This window comes from Nilaparvata lugens, chromosome 1 (assembly GCF_014356525.2).
Source record: "Nilaparvata lugens isolate BPH chromosome 1, ASM1435652v1, whole genome shotgun sequence".
In the NCBI taxonomy this organism is placed as follows: Eukaryota; Metazoa; Arthropoda; class Insecta; order Hemiptera; family Delphacidae; genus Nilaparvata; species Nilaparvata lugens.
In genome coordinates this window covers 19,656,918-19,673,246 of record NC_052504.1, presented here as the reverse complement: position 1 = coordinate 19,673,246, position 16,329 = coordinate 19,656,918, and the positions used below count along the sequence as shown (strand labels likewise).

At 33.0% G+C, this 16,329-nt stretch overlaps 1 protein-coding gene across 2 annotated transcripts in view; it reads right to left on the bottom strand.

The window, feature by feature from the left end:
• Window positions 1-416: 416 nt before the first annotated feature.
• LOC111056148 (calsyntenin-1) overlaps window positions 417-16,329 on the bottom strand; it is a 41,422-nt gene continuing 25,509 nt past the window's right edge. Inside the window, exons 5-17 of one of the 2 annotated variants that reach the window (XM_022343481.2) lie at window positions 15,392-15,538; window positions 13,882-14,073; window positions 12,303-12,566; window positions 11,074-11,201; window positions 10,353-10,530; window positions 9,613-9,786; window positions 8,879-9,011; window positions 8,006-8,199; window positions 7,097-7,284; window positions 6,689-6,805; window positions 5,459-5,702; window positions 4,037-4,209; window positions 417-3,322 (exon numbers count right to left, since the gene is read on the bottom strand). In XM_022343481.2, the coding sequence (XP_022199173.2) occupies window positions 3,119-3,322; window positions 4,037-4,209; window positions 5,459-5,702; window positions 6,689-6,805; window positions 7,097-7,284; window positions 8,006-8,199; window positions 8,879-9,011; window positions 9,613-9,786; window positions 10,353-10,530; window positions 11,074-11,201; window positions 12,303-12,566; window positions 13,882-14,073; window positions 15,392-15,538 (2,336 nt within the window). In that variant the 3' untranslated portion in view covers window positions 417-3,118. Of the gene's footprint in view, window positions 3,329-4,036; window positions 4,210-5,458; window positions 5,703-6,688; window positions 6,806-7,096; window positions 7,285-8,005; window positions 8,200-8,878; window positions 9,012-9,612; window positions 9,787-10,352; window positions 10,531-11,073; window positions 11,202-12,302; window positions 12,567-13,881; window positions 14,074-15,391; window positions 15,539-16,329 lie in introns of both variants that reach the window. The other variant, XM_022343480.2, reaches the window with a different exon arrangement.

The window sequence follows — 16,329 nt, the reverse complement described above, 5'->3', positions numbered from 1 at the left end:
TTGTATGATAATAGAGTTCCTAGTAGTCAATAGTGATACCAATAAACGATTGACGTTATTCGTCAAATTTCATCTATTTTTTTCTACTATTTCCATACTGTTTTTTCAAAAAATGAAGTATTTCTCCAACAATTTTAGTTGAAAGGAAATACTTCCCTTATCACAAATAACTAAAATTATTACTCAAGTGTTCAATGTCATTGAAATTATGATAGAATAATTTGGAATAATGTGATAAAATAATAATTGCAATAGATTTTGAGTTACATTGATATAATTACATGATATGCCTACTAATACTATTTGGAAACTGGGAATAGATTAATGTATCCTTCAACAATTTCCTGGAAAAATAATGCAAAATAATATTTTCAAATGTGATGAATATGGGAGGAGAGGAGAGAATAAAAAACAAATTTAATAAGGTGTAGGCTTTATTGAACAACATTCTGTGAGAATACATCAAACTATTTAACGTACATAATTGATAATGCGAGTAATACAAATGTTGTGTATTCAATGTGCGGATAGTTTTATTAAATAATTCCTTACAAATGATAACATTTATAATTGAAGCCCTTCTGTTTTCAAGCAGGCATAGTTTCACAGTTGACATAGTACAGTAATAGGAATCCAATAATTTCACAGAATACATTCAGAGTGTTGGAGATCACGACTAATACACAAGGATTCACAGTTAAAGGAGTGGATTGGTACACAATACATAACCTACACCTATTTTTTATGTTAGTTTTTAGACAAAAAGCTTGCATCTCTCCGTGTCATGCTGGACAAGAAACAATAAACACAACAGCACCGAGCACGAGAACAGATCTAGTTGATTCTCGACCTCGACCTCGACCCAGGTGCTTCAGGCGAGACAACTCACTGACAAGTGACAAGTACAATGCCGTAGGATGATTAGAACACTCTTCTCATCTAAATATCTACAATAATATCATCGTTTCGTGAATGTAGTAGACTTCAGCAGTTTGGCCTAAATTAAATTCAATCCTAAAAACTGTTCAATCACCCTACTCATTTCAGGAAAACACCAGGGCACAGAACATATACCATTCAATCTTATGCAAATATTTAAATTACTTACACGTTTATCTGGAAAGGTATTTATATAAAACGATGTGTAAAGTGATATTATTACACAATAATTCTGTAGGTTGGACAATCATTAACGGTAATTTATACTACTTACTCGTTTTCTTCATTCATAATATTTATAGCTACATTGTTATTGTATTAATTCATTTTTGCAAGGTGGATTATTATACAAAAGTTATAAACAGTTCAATCAACAAAACAAGTTAACAATGGTCTATACAATAATTTTATTCTAAAACTCAATATTAAAATGGAATGTTAAAATTAAAAGTCAATGATGATTACAATAATATTATTATTAGCTAATGCAGCCGAGTTATACAGATACACATTTAATGGACAGCGACACCATTTTCACTAGACTATCATTTAAATATTGTTATTATAGCATCGAGGGAAGGACTACATGAAGCTAGGTGGTGATATGCATAAAAATACACAATCTTACATATAAATACTGATGTGATAAAAATAATAAATTTAGAAATTCAATTTTCTAAATCCGATCTAATCTAACTCAGCAGGTGTTTCCATCTGTATTAGTATGTTTGCAGTGTTTTGATTGGAAAAAATGATGCAATGCCGATTTAGTTTGGTTCAGTTCTTTGAAGACTATTGTCTGCCAAAGGAAAAACGCCGTTTCATAAAATAACCTTTACAACTGGTGACACCACCTTTCACATTCAAGGAGAACTTTTAAAACGGTCTAATTCAGCCTCTTTACATCATATCAGGGTTTCTAGATTTTCAGCGAAAATTAGTCTGATCTGTTGCAGTGTTGTTTTCACAAACCCAGCTTCCCATTTAGATTTGTACCGAAAGAATCCTCTTCAGAGCGCTCCCAGACTACCTTTCCTAGCCCTAATATACAAGTAAAAAAATATTTTACACAAATTTTTACAATAGTACAGCTTTATATAGTCGAGTTTATAAATTAACAACGGTGTTTCAAGATAAATGCACAATAGCTTTCACTGATTAATAAAACCATCATAACAGTAAACAATAAAAAATTTGAACTAATTTCAAAATGCTTCAGGTCTTGCAAAAATATTAGTTGCTGAATTAAATATTGAACTGAAATGTGCTTTCATTAGTTTGTGTTTAGCTACCTATTTATATCCTACTATATACGTTAAGTCACTGCTAGTTACTAAAAAAGGACGTTAAGTTCAAAAATTTCTTGCTCACTCCTGCTAGCCGTTATGATTACAATACTTTACCCTCAAACCATTTAAAGCTAAATCAAATTTCAAATGGCACTATAAAAATCTAAAGTTAAAATACTTTTTCTAATACATAATAATTGTTCATCTTATGTAAAACGAAATATCACGTCTGACTTACTTGGCAAGATAAATCAACAAGAAAATTAAACTTAGATAGCTGACAAAAGCTGGTTAGTCTTGCATTTCAGTAATACCGTGTCTGTAGTAGGCAGTTAAGATGAGAAACTACGTTCAATTTTTACAACTTGTTTACTTTTTAAAAACATACCACAGTTGTGTTTCAAAGTACAATGCGTTATAAAGCTAATATAAAAATAATACTATTCGAAATAAAATCAAGTTTGGAAGAATTAACTTCCAATATAAAATCTAGCTCCTATTTGATCGCAGTACTAATAATATATGCTGTAAAAAGGAATCGTACAACCTGTGTTTGATCGTTTAGTTTGATTAGCGCAAGTTTCAAACAAAAAGTGAAATCGATCATCTCTGCAGCCGCCTAACAACAGTCTTTGCCTAACAATGGTTCGCTGCGCTGATATGCAAATGAGATCCAGCACCAACAGCAAGTCAGCCGGTCATATTAGACGTATGGTATACTATATACTCCTTATTTCTACGACAACAAAACGGGGGAAACTCAACTTGACATCGGATATTGAAAGCTAAGTGTGTGTGTGTGAGAGAGAGAGATAGTGTGTGTGTGTGTAGAGATAGAGGAGTGGGAGGGGTGAGGGGGGAAAGGTGGTGAGATGTGGAGGGGAGGGGACTTAGATGGCGAGGGTTGAGTTGTCCCACTCGAGGTCCTTGACCTTGCCGCCTCCGCCATTGGTCGGGGCCTCGTCTTCCTCGTCACTCGAGTCAAGATCGTCGTCATGGTAACTCGAGTTGTCGTCGGATGAGTCATCGTCCTCGTTGTGGCCGGCGCCCGATGTCCGCCCGTTGCCCTTGTTTGCGCCGCCAGACCCGTTCAGCTGTTGCTGCAACAAGCACCCGTCAGCAATCAACAATTCACCAAAGCTCACTTATTCATATTAATGCATGAGTATATTAGAAGTATAACAACCCAAATCCCTGTATTTACAAAATAATATTCCAATTCATGCAAATTAATTTAATAAATTAATATTGCATGAGTTTTTCTTCATGAATGAAACGACTAAAGCATGGTACAGCCACTGATTAAAAAATTCAGAAAGTATTTTTGGTTGATACATCAGAATCAATATTCAAGACACAATATTGATCGTATTAAAGATATTCAACACACAATTGGATTCATATTATGTTGGTCGATAATATTAGCCAAGAAGATATAAAAATATGTTGCATCAGGCTTCAGCCATGCAACAATCATAAATCAAGATCAATCATCAATGCATAGTGGATGAACGGTTGCTTCTGATTAGATCCGATTGTAAGTTTGACAAGAATTTAATTCGATTTCTGTTGTAAAATGCAACAAATAAAATTAATTTCATCTAGGATATTAAAATGGGAATTTTTTAACATGGTTTAGAAACTGTATGCTGTAGAAATAGAGACGGTAGGCTTTACTTCAAATCTCTATTAATGGATATGGATATAGATATGAATGGTTATAGATGAAGTACAAGTTCAATGTGTTTCAGTAAGAATATGCCAACTTTTTAAAACGTTTTGATGAATCATTCAGAATGACAGCTCACCTCCATTGGATTGACAGTGATGGTGAGAGCAGAGTCATCCCAGGCCATTTCTGTATCTTGGATCTCCTCCTGAGTGGCTCGGTGGTGCGCCGCTCTAATGCGCACAACTCCCAAAATAATCATGAACAGAAGGAATCCAACGCAAACAACAATTATGATTGTCACGGCATGACCTGAAACAATGATAAACATTAATTGATTGATTGTTAACCTAACGTGTCTTCAATAACAATTCGTTGCTAGTATTAAGAATTGAAACTTAAATAGTGCAAAGCACCGTTTGCCTTCTTCAATATTTCCTACGCTTTATTCAATACTCCATCCCAAAATATAAATCCGAATTAAATGAAAATGTTGCACTCAATAAGCACTAAAAGCTCATTTACCCATGATAAACATAATCTATCTTTATTTACGAAATTTTAAATATTGAAATCGGACGTTAGGTATGAGCATTTGAACCAGCCGTAATAGCAGATAAAAGGTTGTGATGTATAGAACATAAATATTATATAAATAATATAATAAAATTTATATAAATATTAGATGAAAACGACTTGATATTGTCAAGACAACTATTTTATTAAAACAATTTAGGATACTATTTTCGGTTGAATTTACTAGAGATTGATTTATATGGATTTGATTCATATATTTATTATTTAGATTCATTTTATTGATTCATATGGCTTTCATCAGCAGAGTGATCCTTTTGGATGTTCTGCCTTGCCGTATTACCCAATGTCATTTCCGATTTACACTCAAGTTTTTGGGTTATATATTGGGTTCTTAAAGTTTTATACTTAAAAAAATTTACACTTCCACTTCCTGCGTTTCTATTCTATAGAGTTTAAAATTAAGAAAACTTATTTCTAAACAGAAATTCACATTAAAAAGCAAAGACGTATAGAATTTTGATAATATTGAAGCTGAAAATGTCACATTACAAAATTTTCCATGACATTGGCTTATTCATGTATGGGGTTGCAGTACAAAACAAATAATTATGTGATTTCCAACATTTTGCCAAGTTTACAATTGCCCACAGGGTCACTCCGCTCGTCAATGTTGATAGTGAAGTGGACAGACTCGCTAATAATGGATTAGTCATCGGAGCTCATATTTCAAATATTGTTCAAATCAATAATCAATAGTTTGTCAATATACAACTCAACTAGTTATAATTCATAATACGAGAATATCTAGCACATCACCTTCACAACAACATAGGAAATTTACATGGATAAAGAAATATAAGATTTGACTTTATTCTAACTAGATTCTCCTTATTTCAGATCCTAATTCATGATTTCTAAGATTGATGCTCATTGCAGCACACATAGCTTGTACGGTTATGTCTAATACGGTATATTATAGCTTGTACGGTAAGTTAAAATTGAATGGTGTATTTGTTTAACTCACTGCCTCCAGCGACAACGGCCTGAGTGCGGTCGGATATGGTTGCCTCGAGGTAGTGGTCGACGATTGTCTGCGGTCGCATCTCGACGTGGTGCTGCGACAGCAGGGCGTGTGCCACCTTGTCACCGGCCGGCTTCTCGCTTGCCGCAACCACCGCCTCCTGCGCCGCCACTGGCGCCACCTTTGTCGTCGCCGCCGCAGCCGCCGCCGCCACAGCCGCAGCCGACTGCGGGTGGATCACTGTCAGCTGCAACACAAACGCAACATCCATTACAGCACACAATAGAATCGAACACAATCTTTATTACATCATAAAAACGCATACAATAAAACAAACACAATAGAAAAAATTAATAAATAGATCCATTACCAACTCATATGAATAGGTCGTGAGTAGCAAGTTACCATAAAACCATTTCATGATCAGTTATAAAATAAATTTCTATAAAAGGTTTGAGCGAATATTCAAGTGTTCTATTTTTACTAATTAAACAGAAGTTAATTACTGAAATATTGAATTTGACAGTTCTTAAAAATAAATAGTTATACATTAATCTTGAGGTCCAATTATTCCTAAGCGACGAGTCTAGGTGCGCGACTGGCCACGCTGTATAAACGGTTGTAGTATATTATTTAGTCTATATAATATTTTTCGAATACAGCAGTTAATGAAGCGCGGCTAGAGTCGTTACAGTCGTCACTTGAAAAAATGAACCATTACCCTATATTTGAAGTTTTAATTTATTATAATATTTTTGACCCTTCTTTTAAAAATGTTACTGTTTATAAAATTAGAGAGAAGATTAGTTTTGGGAAGAGCCTATTGCTTTCTCTGTTATAGCTATATGATAAGTAATTGTATCAATAAATGAAATGAATAATAGGGAATGCCATAAAAAACCAGTTCTCAACATGAACGTTTTCATGGTGTGAAGCCTAACTTCTTACTTATATTTCTAAACAATTGGATTAAACATTAGAACAACAATACAATCAGCATTAGATAGATTTGTTAAACTGTTCGGTCTTGGCCTATATATTGGCCAAGACCTGGAATAAAATAAATTCAAAAAATAATAAATTAATGGATTTATTTGGACTTTGCATCATGGCCGAAACATGTCGTAAATAAAAATTTTTAAAAAGGGTAGGCTACTTAGATTTCCATTTTTTTCTTTCTATTCAAGAGTAGATTCAACGAAAAAATAATATTTTGATTTGAATTCAACTTACAGTCTGAATATATTCATTGCTCAAGAATCTGCCATTCATTTCTGAGCAAATAAGCTTGAATACCCTGTTGAGATAGTAGGCTGGCTTACGGTTTGTATACTGGATCTGTCGCAATACCTGTAAAACAAATAAATTACATTATACATGCATATTTATCCAACAGCGATAAGATTATGATTGAATTGATTATTTCAATTTATCCCAAGACAACGTTCGAAATATCACTATAAAGGGATTATTTTGAAAATTATTTCCCAAATTACAACTAGTTTCTAAATGATGAGAATTTTTACTTATTCTACTGATTAGACACTTAATTTAATATGAGAATTTTCATCAAACTCTTAAATCTTTGCAGCAAAACTTTGCACAACATATAAAATTTCAAAGATAATGTGACATACATACCTCTTCATAGTTGTAAATGAGATCTGAGCCAGAAACTGTAGCTCCATCCTTGCTGACTTTGGCAATGATGCCAAACTGAGTAAGCATATTTTCAGGCAGAGTAATGGTTTCATGATCTGGATTCAAAGATGGGTAGACGGACACAACACACGAATCCAGTTTCTTTTGAATCACACTCAAACCTTCTCCTAGAAAACAATAAAAGATTCAAGATTTGAAACATTCGTGAAAAATTTGGGGGGGGGGGAATTAACTATTTATACTTGGAATATAGTTTTTTTCAACTACAATAACATGTACTCAAACTGGCAAAATAAACAACAAATATCAAACAATTTAATTTCAAAAATGCCACTTCTGTTTACGTTAGTCTCTAATATTATTTATTTATTTATTCAGTCATGTCCAATTATTACACTAATGTGAGAAGGTACAACAGGCTTATGCCCAAAACTGTCGCTTCTCAAATTTTTACTACAGTCCAAATTGAATAGTAGGTTAAGCTACTATCACTTATTATAATAAAAGCTGACATATGTGATCCTTCAAATTAGCATTATAAAATAACATCACGGAGAAGAGAATTTTTTTAGAGAACCACATTTTTCTCTCGAATGAAAATGTAGTTTGACACTTGAAAATGGGATAAATGACCGAACCTAGTCGTGTTTATATAAAAATATAACAAGGATATAAGTAATATTCTATAATAAATTCGACATTATAGTTGTTTTCTGTTATGATAGTCTTGAAATCTTGAATAACTTTGAGGTGATGCCAACAGAATTAATAACCTAACTTGGAATTGGTTAAGCATTCTTTATGTTTCACAGAATCAACTCTCTCTAAAATTTGCCTTAATATCAATCGAGTTAATCGTATTTTTTACGAAAATTATAAAAAACTTACCATGCTTCCATGGTTTGCCTGATGGTTGGACAGTGATATGGAGGTCGGTGAAAACTCTGACTCCCTGACGGAAATCCTGGTACTCTCGTGCAACATTGTTAGTTCCGTTGATAGTGATGCTTGGCTGCTGAGGCTGGAGCACCATCACGTAGCTTTCCACCGGAGGAACTTTCACTCCTCTGCCGTGATCGCAGCTAAAATCACACATGACATCGCTTATTAAACACCTCATCTATACTATAATAAAGGAAAGACATTGCTTATACACTTACGGGATAGGAATATAATATTTGACGCATCATCACGTCTGAACTACTGTACTGATTAACTTGAAATTTTGCATATACATTCTTAATTAACCGAGGATAGTTATAGGCCTATTTTGAATTCTACAAGATTTTATTACGTCAAGTTTTAAAATGAACCCTTGCGGAGCACGGGTCACCTGCTAGTTTTCTAAAGACTAGAAAACTTAGTTCTGGATGATACATAAATTTGATACATGGAAAGGAAAAATAAGAAAATTCTTCCAAATATTGTGAATTGAGACTCTGAAATCTATAACTTGCTTCAAGATGATTGATACATTATGTGCCGGTTTCCGAGCTTGGGATTCAGCTAAGCTCTAGACTTTGAACAGTTGGAGTCAGAAAATTGACTTTCCGAAACGGGGCGTAGTCGCAGTTTTTATTATAGTCTTTATTTTCTCATTTCTATAATAATCGGAAACGTTTTTCCTTGACGAAATGAAACATTCCTAAATAATTCAAAATAGCATAAACTTTATACTTTATACATATGAAGTGCATATTAACAGTTAAATACTCAAGAGATTCTGATTTCTAAATTCTAAAAGAATAGCATGTAACATACGTGATTGTAGTTGAAAGGTGCAGGTTGCGTCGACCTGGAGTGGGGAATTCTCTCGAGTTGGAGTATCCAATTTTCTTCACCAAAACCTCAAGATTGGTCTTGTTGTCTCCTTCAATTGATAGCTCAGTCAAATCTGAAAAATATAATAAATCCATTCTGAACAATTGGCATTTAATTGTATTTTGTAATAGTATTTTCCCCTGTTGTAAAATTTGTATTACTTTAATTATATATGTATTTCTAAGTTGTTGTAATTTTTTTATTTTTGCCAATAAAACATTTCATTTCAAAAATAAAAGTAAAAAATTTCAAAAATCCATTCTGAACTATTGGCATTTGTTGTGAATACACTACTATACACTCTAGTGTATAATTTATTCATAGTTTTAAAATATGAGATTTCAAAGGGATCTTACAATTAGTATTCTACCAATTCTAATAATGCTCAAAAAACATGATTGGATAAAAAGAAGAGAAGCTTCAAACACAATTTATCACAATTCAAGTTGAGTTAAGAGTCTAATAAAACCGATCTAGATTGTTTTAGGAAACAGTAGTCCATCGGTTGATCATAGTCATCATGATATGTGAATTGAATTGGAAAGAGTTGAGGTGGTTGGTATACTGGTAAACTATAAATAAAATATGACATTCGATTGTATGAACGAATGAATGTCTATGAAAGTGAATATTATACTAATGGATTAAATTAAAAGAGATCGTTAACAATTTACCACTGTTTGTCAGAAGTTCCATTCCCGGTTCCAAAAGCTCCATAGCAGGTACTTCAAGACTCTCCTTGCACTTGTGCAAACATGCCAGCACTGATGGCTTCTCCACCTGGTTCAGCAGAACAGACAGACCAGCCAAATAACCACGAAGATGGTGCTTCATCTTGTTTTCAGAACCTGCAAAAAACATTCAGTATAATTTAAAATTGAATTAAGATTACTGATATTACAACATTTTGTTTGCTTTTATAATAACCATCATAATATTTTATTAAGATTAAAGCATTATTTATTTCCATTTTTACACAATATACATGATGTAGTATAATAAGAATTAATATTGACTATTCAATAAAAAATTAGAATTACCACACGCAAAAGTATAACTTGCTCGCTGGTGTGAGTCTATCCTAGAACTAAATTTTGAACTGTGGTATAAATTTGAAAAGGGACAGTTTTGGGCATAAGCCTACTGTGTCTTCTCATGTAAGTGTAATAATTGTTCATGACTACATAAATAAATAAATGATCGTCATCCTATAATGATAGAAAATACCTTAGTGTAATAAAGAAATTTGATAAAAATAGAATGATATATTTTCAAGCGCGAGCTATATTTGCATGGCTCACTCTATGAGATTTAAAAGACCATTTGATTTGTCCTAGAAACCCGGCATAAATACAGTTGTTAGTAATAGCATCTAAAAATATGAAACTTTTCAATGTATATAATGATTGAATACCTTGCCAGCAGGCTCCAACAGTCAAGGTGGTATTGATGTCCTTGGTTGGATGCAGCGGCCAGTCATCAATAACTTCGGGGTTCTTCTTCTCTGGCTTAAAGACAGTGCCGTCAACATATAACTGAACGTCAGGGAATCTCACTGTCACAGCATAGTGATGCCACTCGTTATCACAAACCTGCAAATAGCAATCAATTGAGCAATTAATATCAATTTTTTTATAAAAAAAGGCGTAATTGATTCAAGAAACACCAAAAAATATTGAAGAATTATTAAATTATAAATGAATGAATGAATTGAATAAATGCCATATTTTAATATTCAAAGATCGTAAAAAGTACATGAATTGACGGACATTTAGAAAAAAATTGGCATAACATCATTATAATATAATGATAATAAGATTCAGGTATTTGTAAACAATGTAATGTACATAAATAATAATTGCCAAATTTTACTAGATGTAGTTTTCTTCAGATATAAACAATAATTTTTAGTAACGATAGTCGGGCGATGAGGAATTACAAACATGGCTAATTCACTTCAAGATTTGAAAATTTGAGTGAAATGTAGTTTACTCCATCATAAATTTACTAATTCTATTTATTGTATTTACTGTAGACGAGTAGGATGAGTATTAGGATGATGAGCTTCACATGAGTATCATTATGAAAATATAAGATTTATGGAGTTCCGGAGATAAAACTTGAATTATATTTACCTGAGGCAGCTTCCATCTCCATTCAGCAGGACGGAAAATGTTCAAATCGCCTTCAGAGAAGTCACGACGCAACAGCAAAATCAATCGGCAATTTCTCACAAACCATGCATAGTGGTGCCTGTTCATTTCTGAAAAAATGAAAAGTAATACTTGAATGAAATGGGATCTCATAAATTAATTCGTAATGTGTTTTAATGACATCATAAACTGAACATAAATGATGGAGAATAATATGTTATTGGATGAAAATCTGTTTCACTGGTACAAGGAGTGAACACAACAATAAATGTTTTATATTCACTTGCTAAATTCTATATTAATGAAATAGCACTTATTATATTGTCAATGCTGATGTTCTGAACAGCAAAATAGTATACGTAATCACCGCACTCATTAAACCAACACATAAAAAGAGACACTTCCACTTGTATAACACATTACATTTTGTTAAGGGTCAATTATAGGTCATAACAGTAAAACACATCACTGGTATTGTTCCATTAACAGTTTGATTAGCTAAGTGGACCAGTATCATTGAAACAGATTTGTAAAATATTTAGACCAGAGAAGTGTACAAAGAATGCAATTCTTTGTTCCTGTGACTCAATTCTCGCTTCTATCTCCATAATACATAATTTCCATTTCAACTGCATTACATACATTCATTTATCTATTCAATACTATAAATAAATGAAGGAATTGGCTTATACATGTATGGAATACGAAATACATGTTTGACGAATCATCTGAAATTGATTAATATGAGACTTTGCATTATGATTATAAATTTGAAAAGGATGGTTGTAGGCCTATTCTCATTTTCATAATTCAATTAATTATTATTGTAATAATAAAACCATTTTTCCAATTTGTGTATACGTTATACATAAAGCGGCGTACAGACTTGAGCACCATGAGCACGCGCATTCAACGTTTCATCAGCTGATGCTAAACTTACTATACCTGTACCTCACTATCTCTGTACGAATACAGATATAATCAGCTGATGAAAAGTGAAATGCGCGTGTTCTTGACGCAAAAGTCTGTACGACGCTTCATGTATACGTTTTATCACAAATTGAACAAAAAATGTTTTCATTATGAAAATAATAATTGATTGAATTTTAAAAATTAAAATAGCAATAATTTATCTAGTTAGAATCTCAATTTTAATATTTATTATATGACTAAGCTTTAATCGAAGTATTGTATTTAGATGAGTTACTGACTGTGATCGTCGGCCGAGCACAAGATGTGCTCCTTGACATGCTTGTCCTGGTCGGGCAAGTGGCGGTGCTTGAGCCAGGTGGCGATGGTGAAGGTGCGGGCGAGGCCGTGGTCGAGCACCTCTGTGGGGATGGCGACGGCCGAGCTCACTCCATCAAACTCAAACATCTGGTCCGAGTCGTGGCCCTCGTCAGAGGCCAGAGCCTTCGTCCACTCGGCGCCCGAGCCGGGTGTCGGCAGCAGGTCTACGCTCTCCGAGCTGGCACCTGCAAGTACCACATACAAACATCAAATTTGATTCTCTTACTCAATTACGAATGATTTTTCTTCCTCAGATGTCCTACACTCTGAACAATCCCTAGTTTGGAGGTAAATATAATAGTATAAAAATAATAGTTTAGTTTGGGAGTTAATTTGATGTAGTCCTGGGACGATTAAATTAATCTAGCTCACTAAAACGGGAAACTCAGCTTTGAAAATACATTCAACATGCAGGTTGGTAGCAGAAATATCAAAAGTGACAATTATTCTTCTTCGCACACTGGCACCATCGCTCATGTGAAAAATATTCATTATTTGAATAATTATTCAAACATGTATGTATGTATCATTGAAGAGGAAATCTAATAAATTGAAATTGAATTGAGATATCTCGGTATCTGATTCAAGATTTTTTAACCTTGAAGGTACCATACAATATCAAAACCAATACTCTTATTTGAGAAACCACTGAAATAAAAAAATTCAACATGAATGTAACATATTGTATCTATAGGCTTACCAACACATATAGATATCATGCTAATACACATATACAATAAGCTCTTTACAATAAAGAGCTTAAAGCAGTGCTTTTCTTATTGTTGTATAATATTATTTGTAAATAGTCTCACAAATGGTTTCTAGCAAAGGCGAGACCTCAACATTGAAGATTATAAATGCAATATCCAGTTAATTTGATTTTTTGTTGTATTCATACCAGTATTCAGTATTCAACTTGAACAAACAAGAGATGAGTCAAATTGTTAGAAAAGTATTATTGAATCCCTAATTACACTTGCTTGATAGAATTGAAAAGTATAATGACAAAAAATGTAGTCGCGTTCAATACGCTACTACAAGCTAATACTAACTAGTGTGTCAAGTATACAAATTAGAAAATACAAAACCTACTGAATGATACTTCACTATAATCTATAACAATGATCGATCATTTGCTATGGTACTTTCTAGAATAGCTACTATAATTGAGCCTGTGGTGATGGCCTGACGGCAGCCAATAAAATGAAAGGAAGGCCGCATTGCGCAATCACAAACAGCCGTGTTCAAACATAAAACTATGGCATAAATTACAGTATTCATTAATTAAAGTGCTGTAACTTATATGCATTCAGAAGTAATATCTGATCAAACTAAAAATGCCTATGTCAGATGATTGTATTCAAACATTGAATATTTATGAATGATAAATTACTGATAATTATCAGGTATCTGAACAGATCAAACCCTGTAATTTGATTTTCATTCCTACATTGAATAAATCGACTAGCTGGTAGTAATTGCACTGATATAGCTACTAACCGCAAAGTTTCCTTTGGCTTTGAACAGAGTAGGTATCGCGATCGCAACCCTTGCCGATGTGAGATGTAGCCAGAGTGAGCTTGGTCTGCACATTCCTCACCGTGCACGGAACATCACACAGTTTCAGTTGTGCCGTGGGAAAGAGGTCTTCGCGTCCACTGCCGGGGGCGTAGTCTACTCTCTCTGGAATACCTGTCAAGCGACATCAAACAATAATCAATAAATTGAGATACTATAATTTATATCTTTTAAAATACAAAAACAACAATTTAAAAAAAAAGAATAATAATTTTGATGAATTTTGTTTGAAATTGATAAATAATGCCTGATTTCATCCAAATTCTAGTCTTTGTGAACCTATTGTATCAGCGAAAAGAAGCTTTTAGCTGCAATAAAAATTCACTACTCAGATGCTAAACCTTCTTGGTTTCAATAATTTTGGACTAAAAATTTCATTTTAATAATCCAGTGATCATGACCTATAAAAAAATTAGACTTCCATTAATCCAGTGATCATAACCTATCTTATGGAATTATTTATTGTCCCTATTTGAAAAAGCGACAGTTTTGGGCTGAGCCTGTTGAACCTTTCTTAATAACTCATATTATATTAAGGTCTATTATTCAATGTAAAAATAAAATAAATCTAGGAAATCATCTATACATCTAGATGAACAGATCAAAAGCTAATGTGATGTAGCTAAGGTGAACGTGATACTTTCGAGCTCAAAATTTAAGTGGTTTTATTCTTTATTTTGTAAATTTAAAGTTTGTTTCATGTTTTTACAAAAGTTTTACTATCAATCTATCCAAATTTAAAATTGTTTGTTTTATTCTAATCTATATTCTCAGATTGTGATTTGGTGTGGAAAATTGAAATGGACATAGCCTATGTATAATATTTGGACAATTTGAAACGAAATTAGGAAATTGAAAAAGTTTTGGGCAATAGCCTGTTTTTTCTTTCCGATCATTGCATTGTTTGTGCTAACATAATGAATAAATAAATTTATTTTAGAATGTATTTGCAACCGATTTGTACGCTCATTCATGGAACAAGCATCAGGATTGTTTATGGTTTCTCTATGGTTGCACCAAACAGGATGAACCAGCACGTATGCTAAGAAGGCATAATGTATAATCAACAGGTTTGTAATAGTTGATCTCGGTATTTGATTACTAGGAATAAGATGAAATGAAAGAGAGAGAGAGAGAGAGAGAGAGAGAGAGAGAGGAGAGAGAGAGAGCCAGAGAAAGTCTGAAGTCAGCTTACGCAACTTGCATACTATGCTCATTCAACAAGTGTAGCAAAAGTGGAAATGGAAGATAATATTACTCGCACTAATAATAATTATTATTATTTACTCACACTTATTCAAGTAGAATGAATGAATGAATTTATCTTTCAGATATGGGTCAAGCTGAAGAGCTTTTTCTCACCCATATCCACAAAAAAAAAATAGATGAATAAAGAATAATCGCCACAGGATATTCATAGAACATTTATTACCTTTCCATCCTAGTTTGCAGATACGGTTAACCTTGATAGTAACCATCACTGGAACCGATTGCTTCATGCCGCAGTCGTAGGCAACAACAGAGAGGATGTGGTTGTGACTGCGCTCATAGTCAAGTGGCTCAGTGTTACGAATGGCACCTGCAAGTAAACACACATTATTTAAAATGACATTCATTCTCCAATAAAAGTACTGCATTGAAATTACTATAGTCATATCAGTTAAGTCATCCATAATATTTAAAACCAGAATTTTATAAACTGATAGTATGGTACTGTAAGTTGAATTTTGCAATATGACACGGAATTAAACAAGATAACACCAGTAGACATTGTTTGTGTAATTATTGAAGATTTGAATTTACACGTGGAAAAAATTAGTCTTCCATTATGATACAAGAATTAATAATAAAAAACCAACATTGGTCATCTTCATTCTGCCATTATTGATATACATAATTAATTTTAGGGAACTTTCCAAGAAAATACCTGGAAAATGCATAAAAGACAACATTATTTGTAAAACTAGTTTCAAGATCTAGTTCCAAGAAATTATTGATGCTTGGAAGATAGTAGGAAACTAAGAAAATAAAATAATCACACAAAGAGGAAAACTACTGATCTTGCTCGTTAGTACAGAGAGATAAAAAAAGTTTAAAATGTATACATTAATATTCACAGTGAACGTTAACATAACAGAATAAGGTACAGATAGGAATCTTACTTGATATTACAGTTCGATGATTCTCTTGAAACTTATGTTTCTCTTTCTGTATGTTTTTCTCGTTGTATAAGTACATTTTAAAACACTGAACGAAAATATGAAGTGATGGTTTTACCTGTAAAATTATGTTTGAAATAAAAATATTCTCTGTCATATCAAAGAGTGTATGTTTTTTTGGGCCCCTCTCAATTGTTTACTGACGCACTGT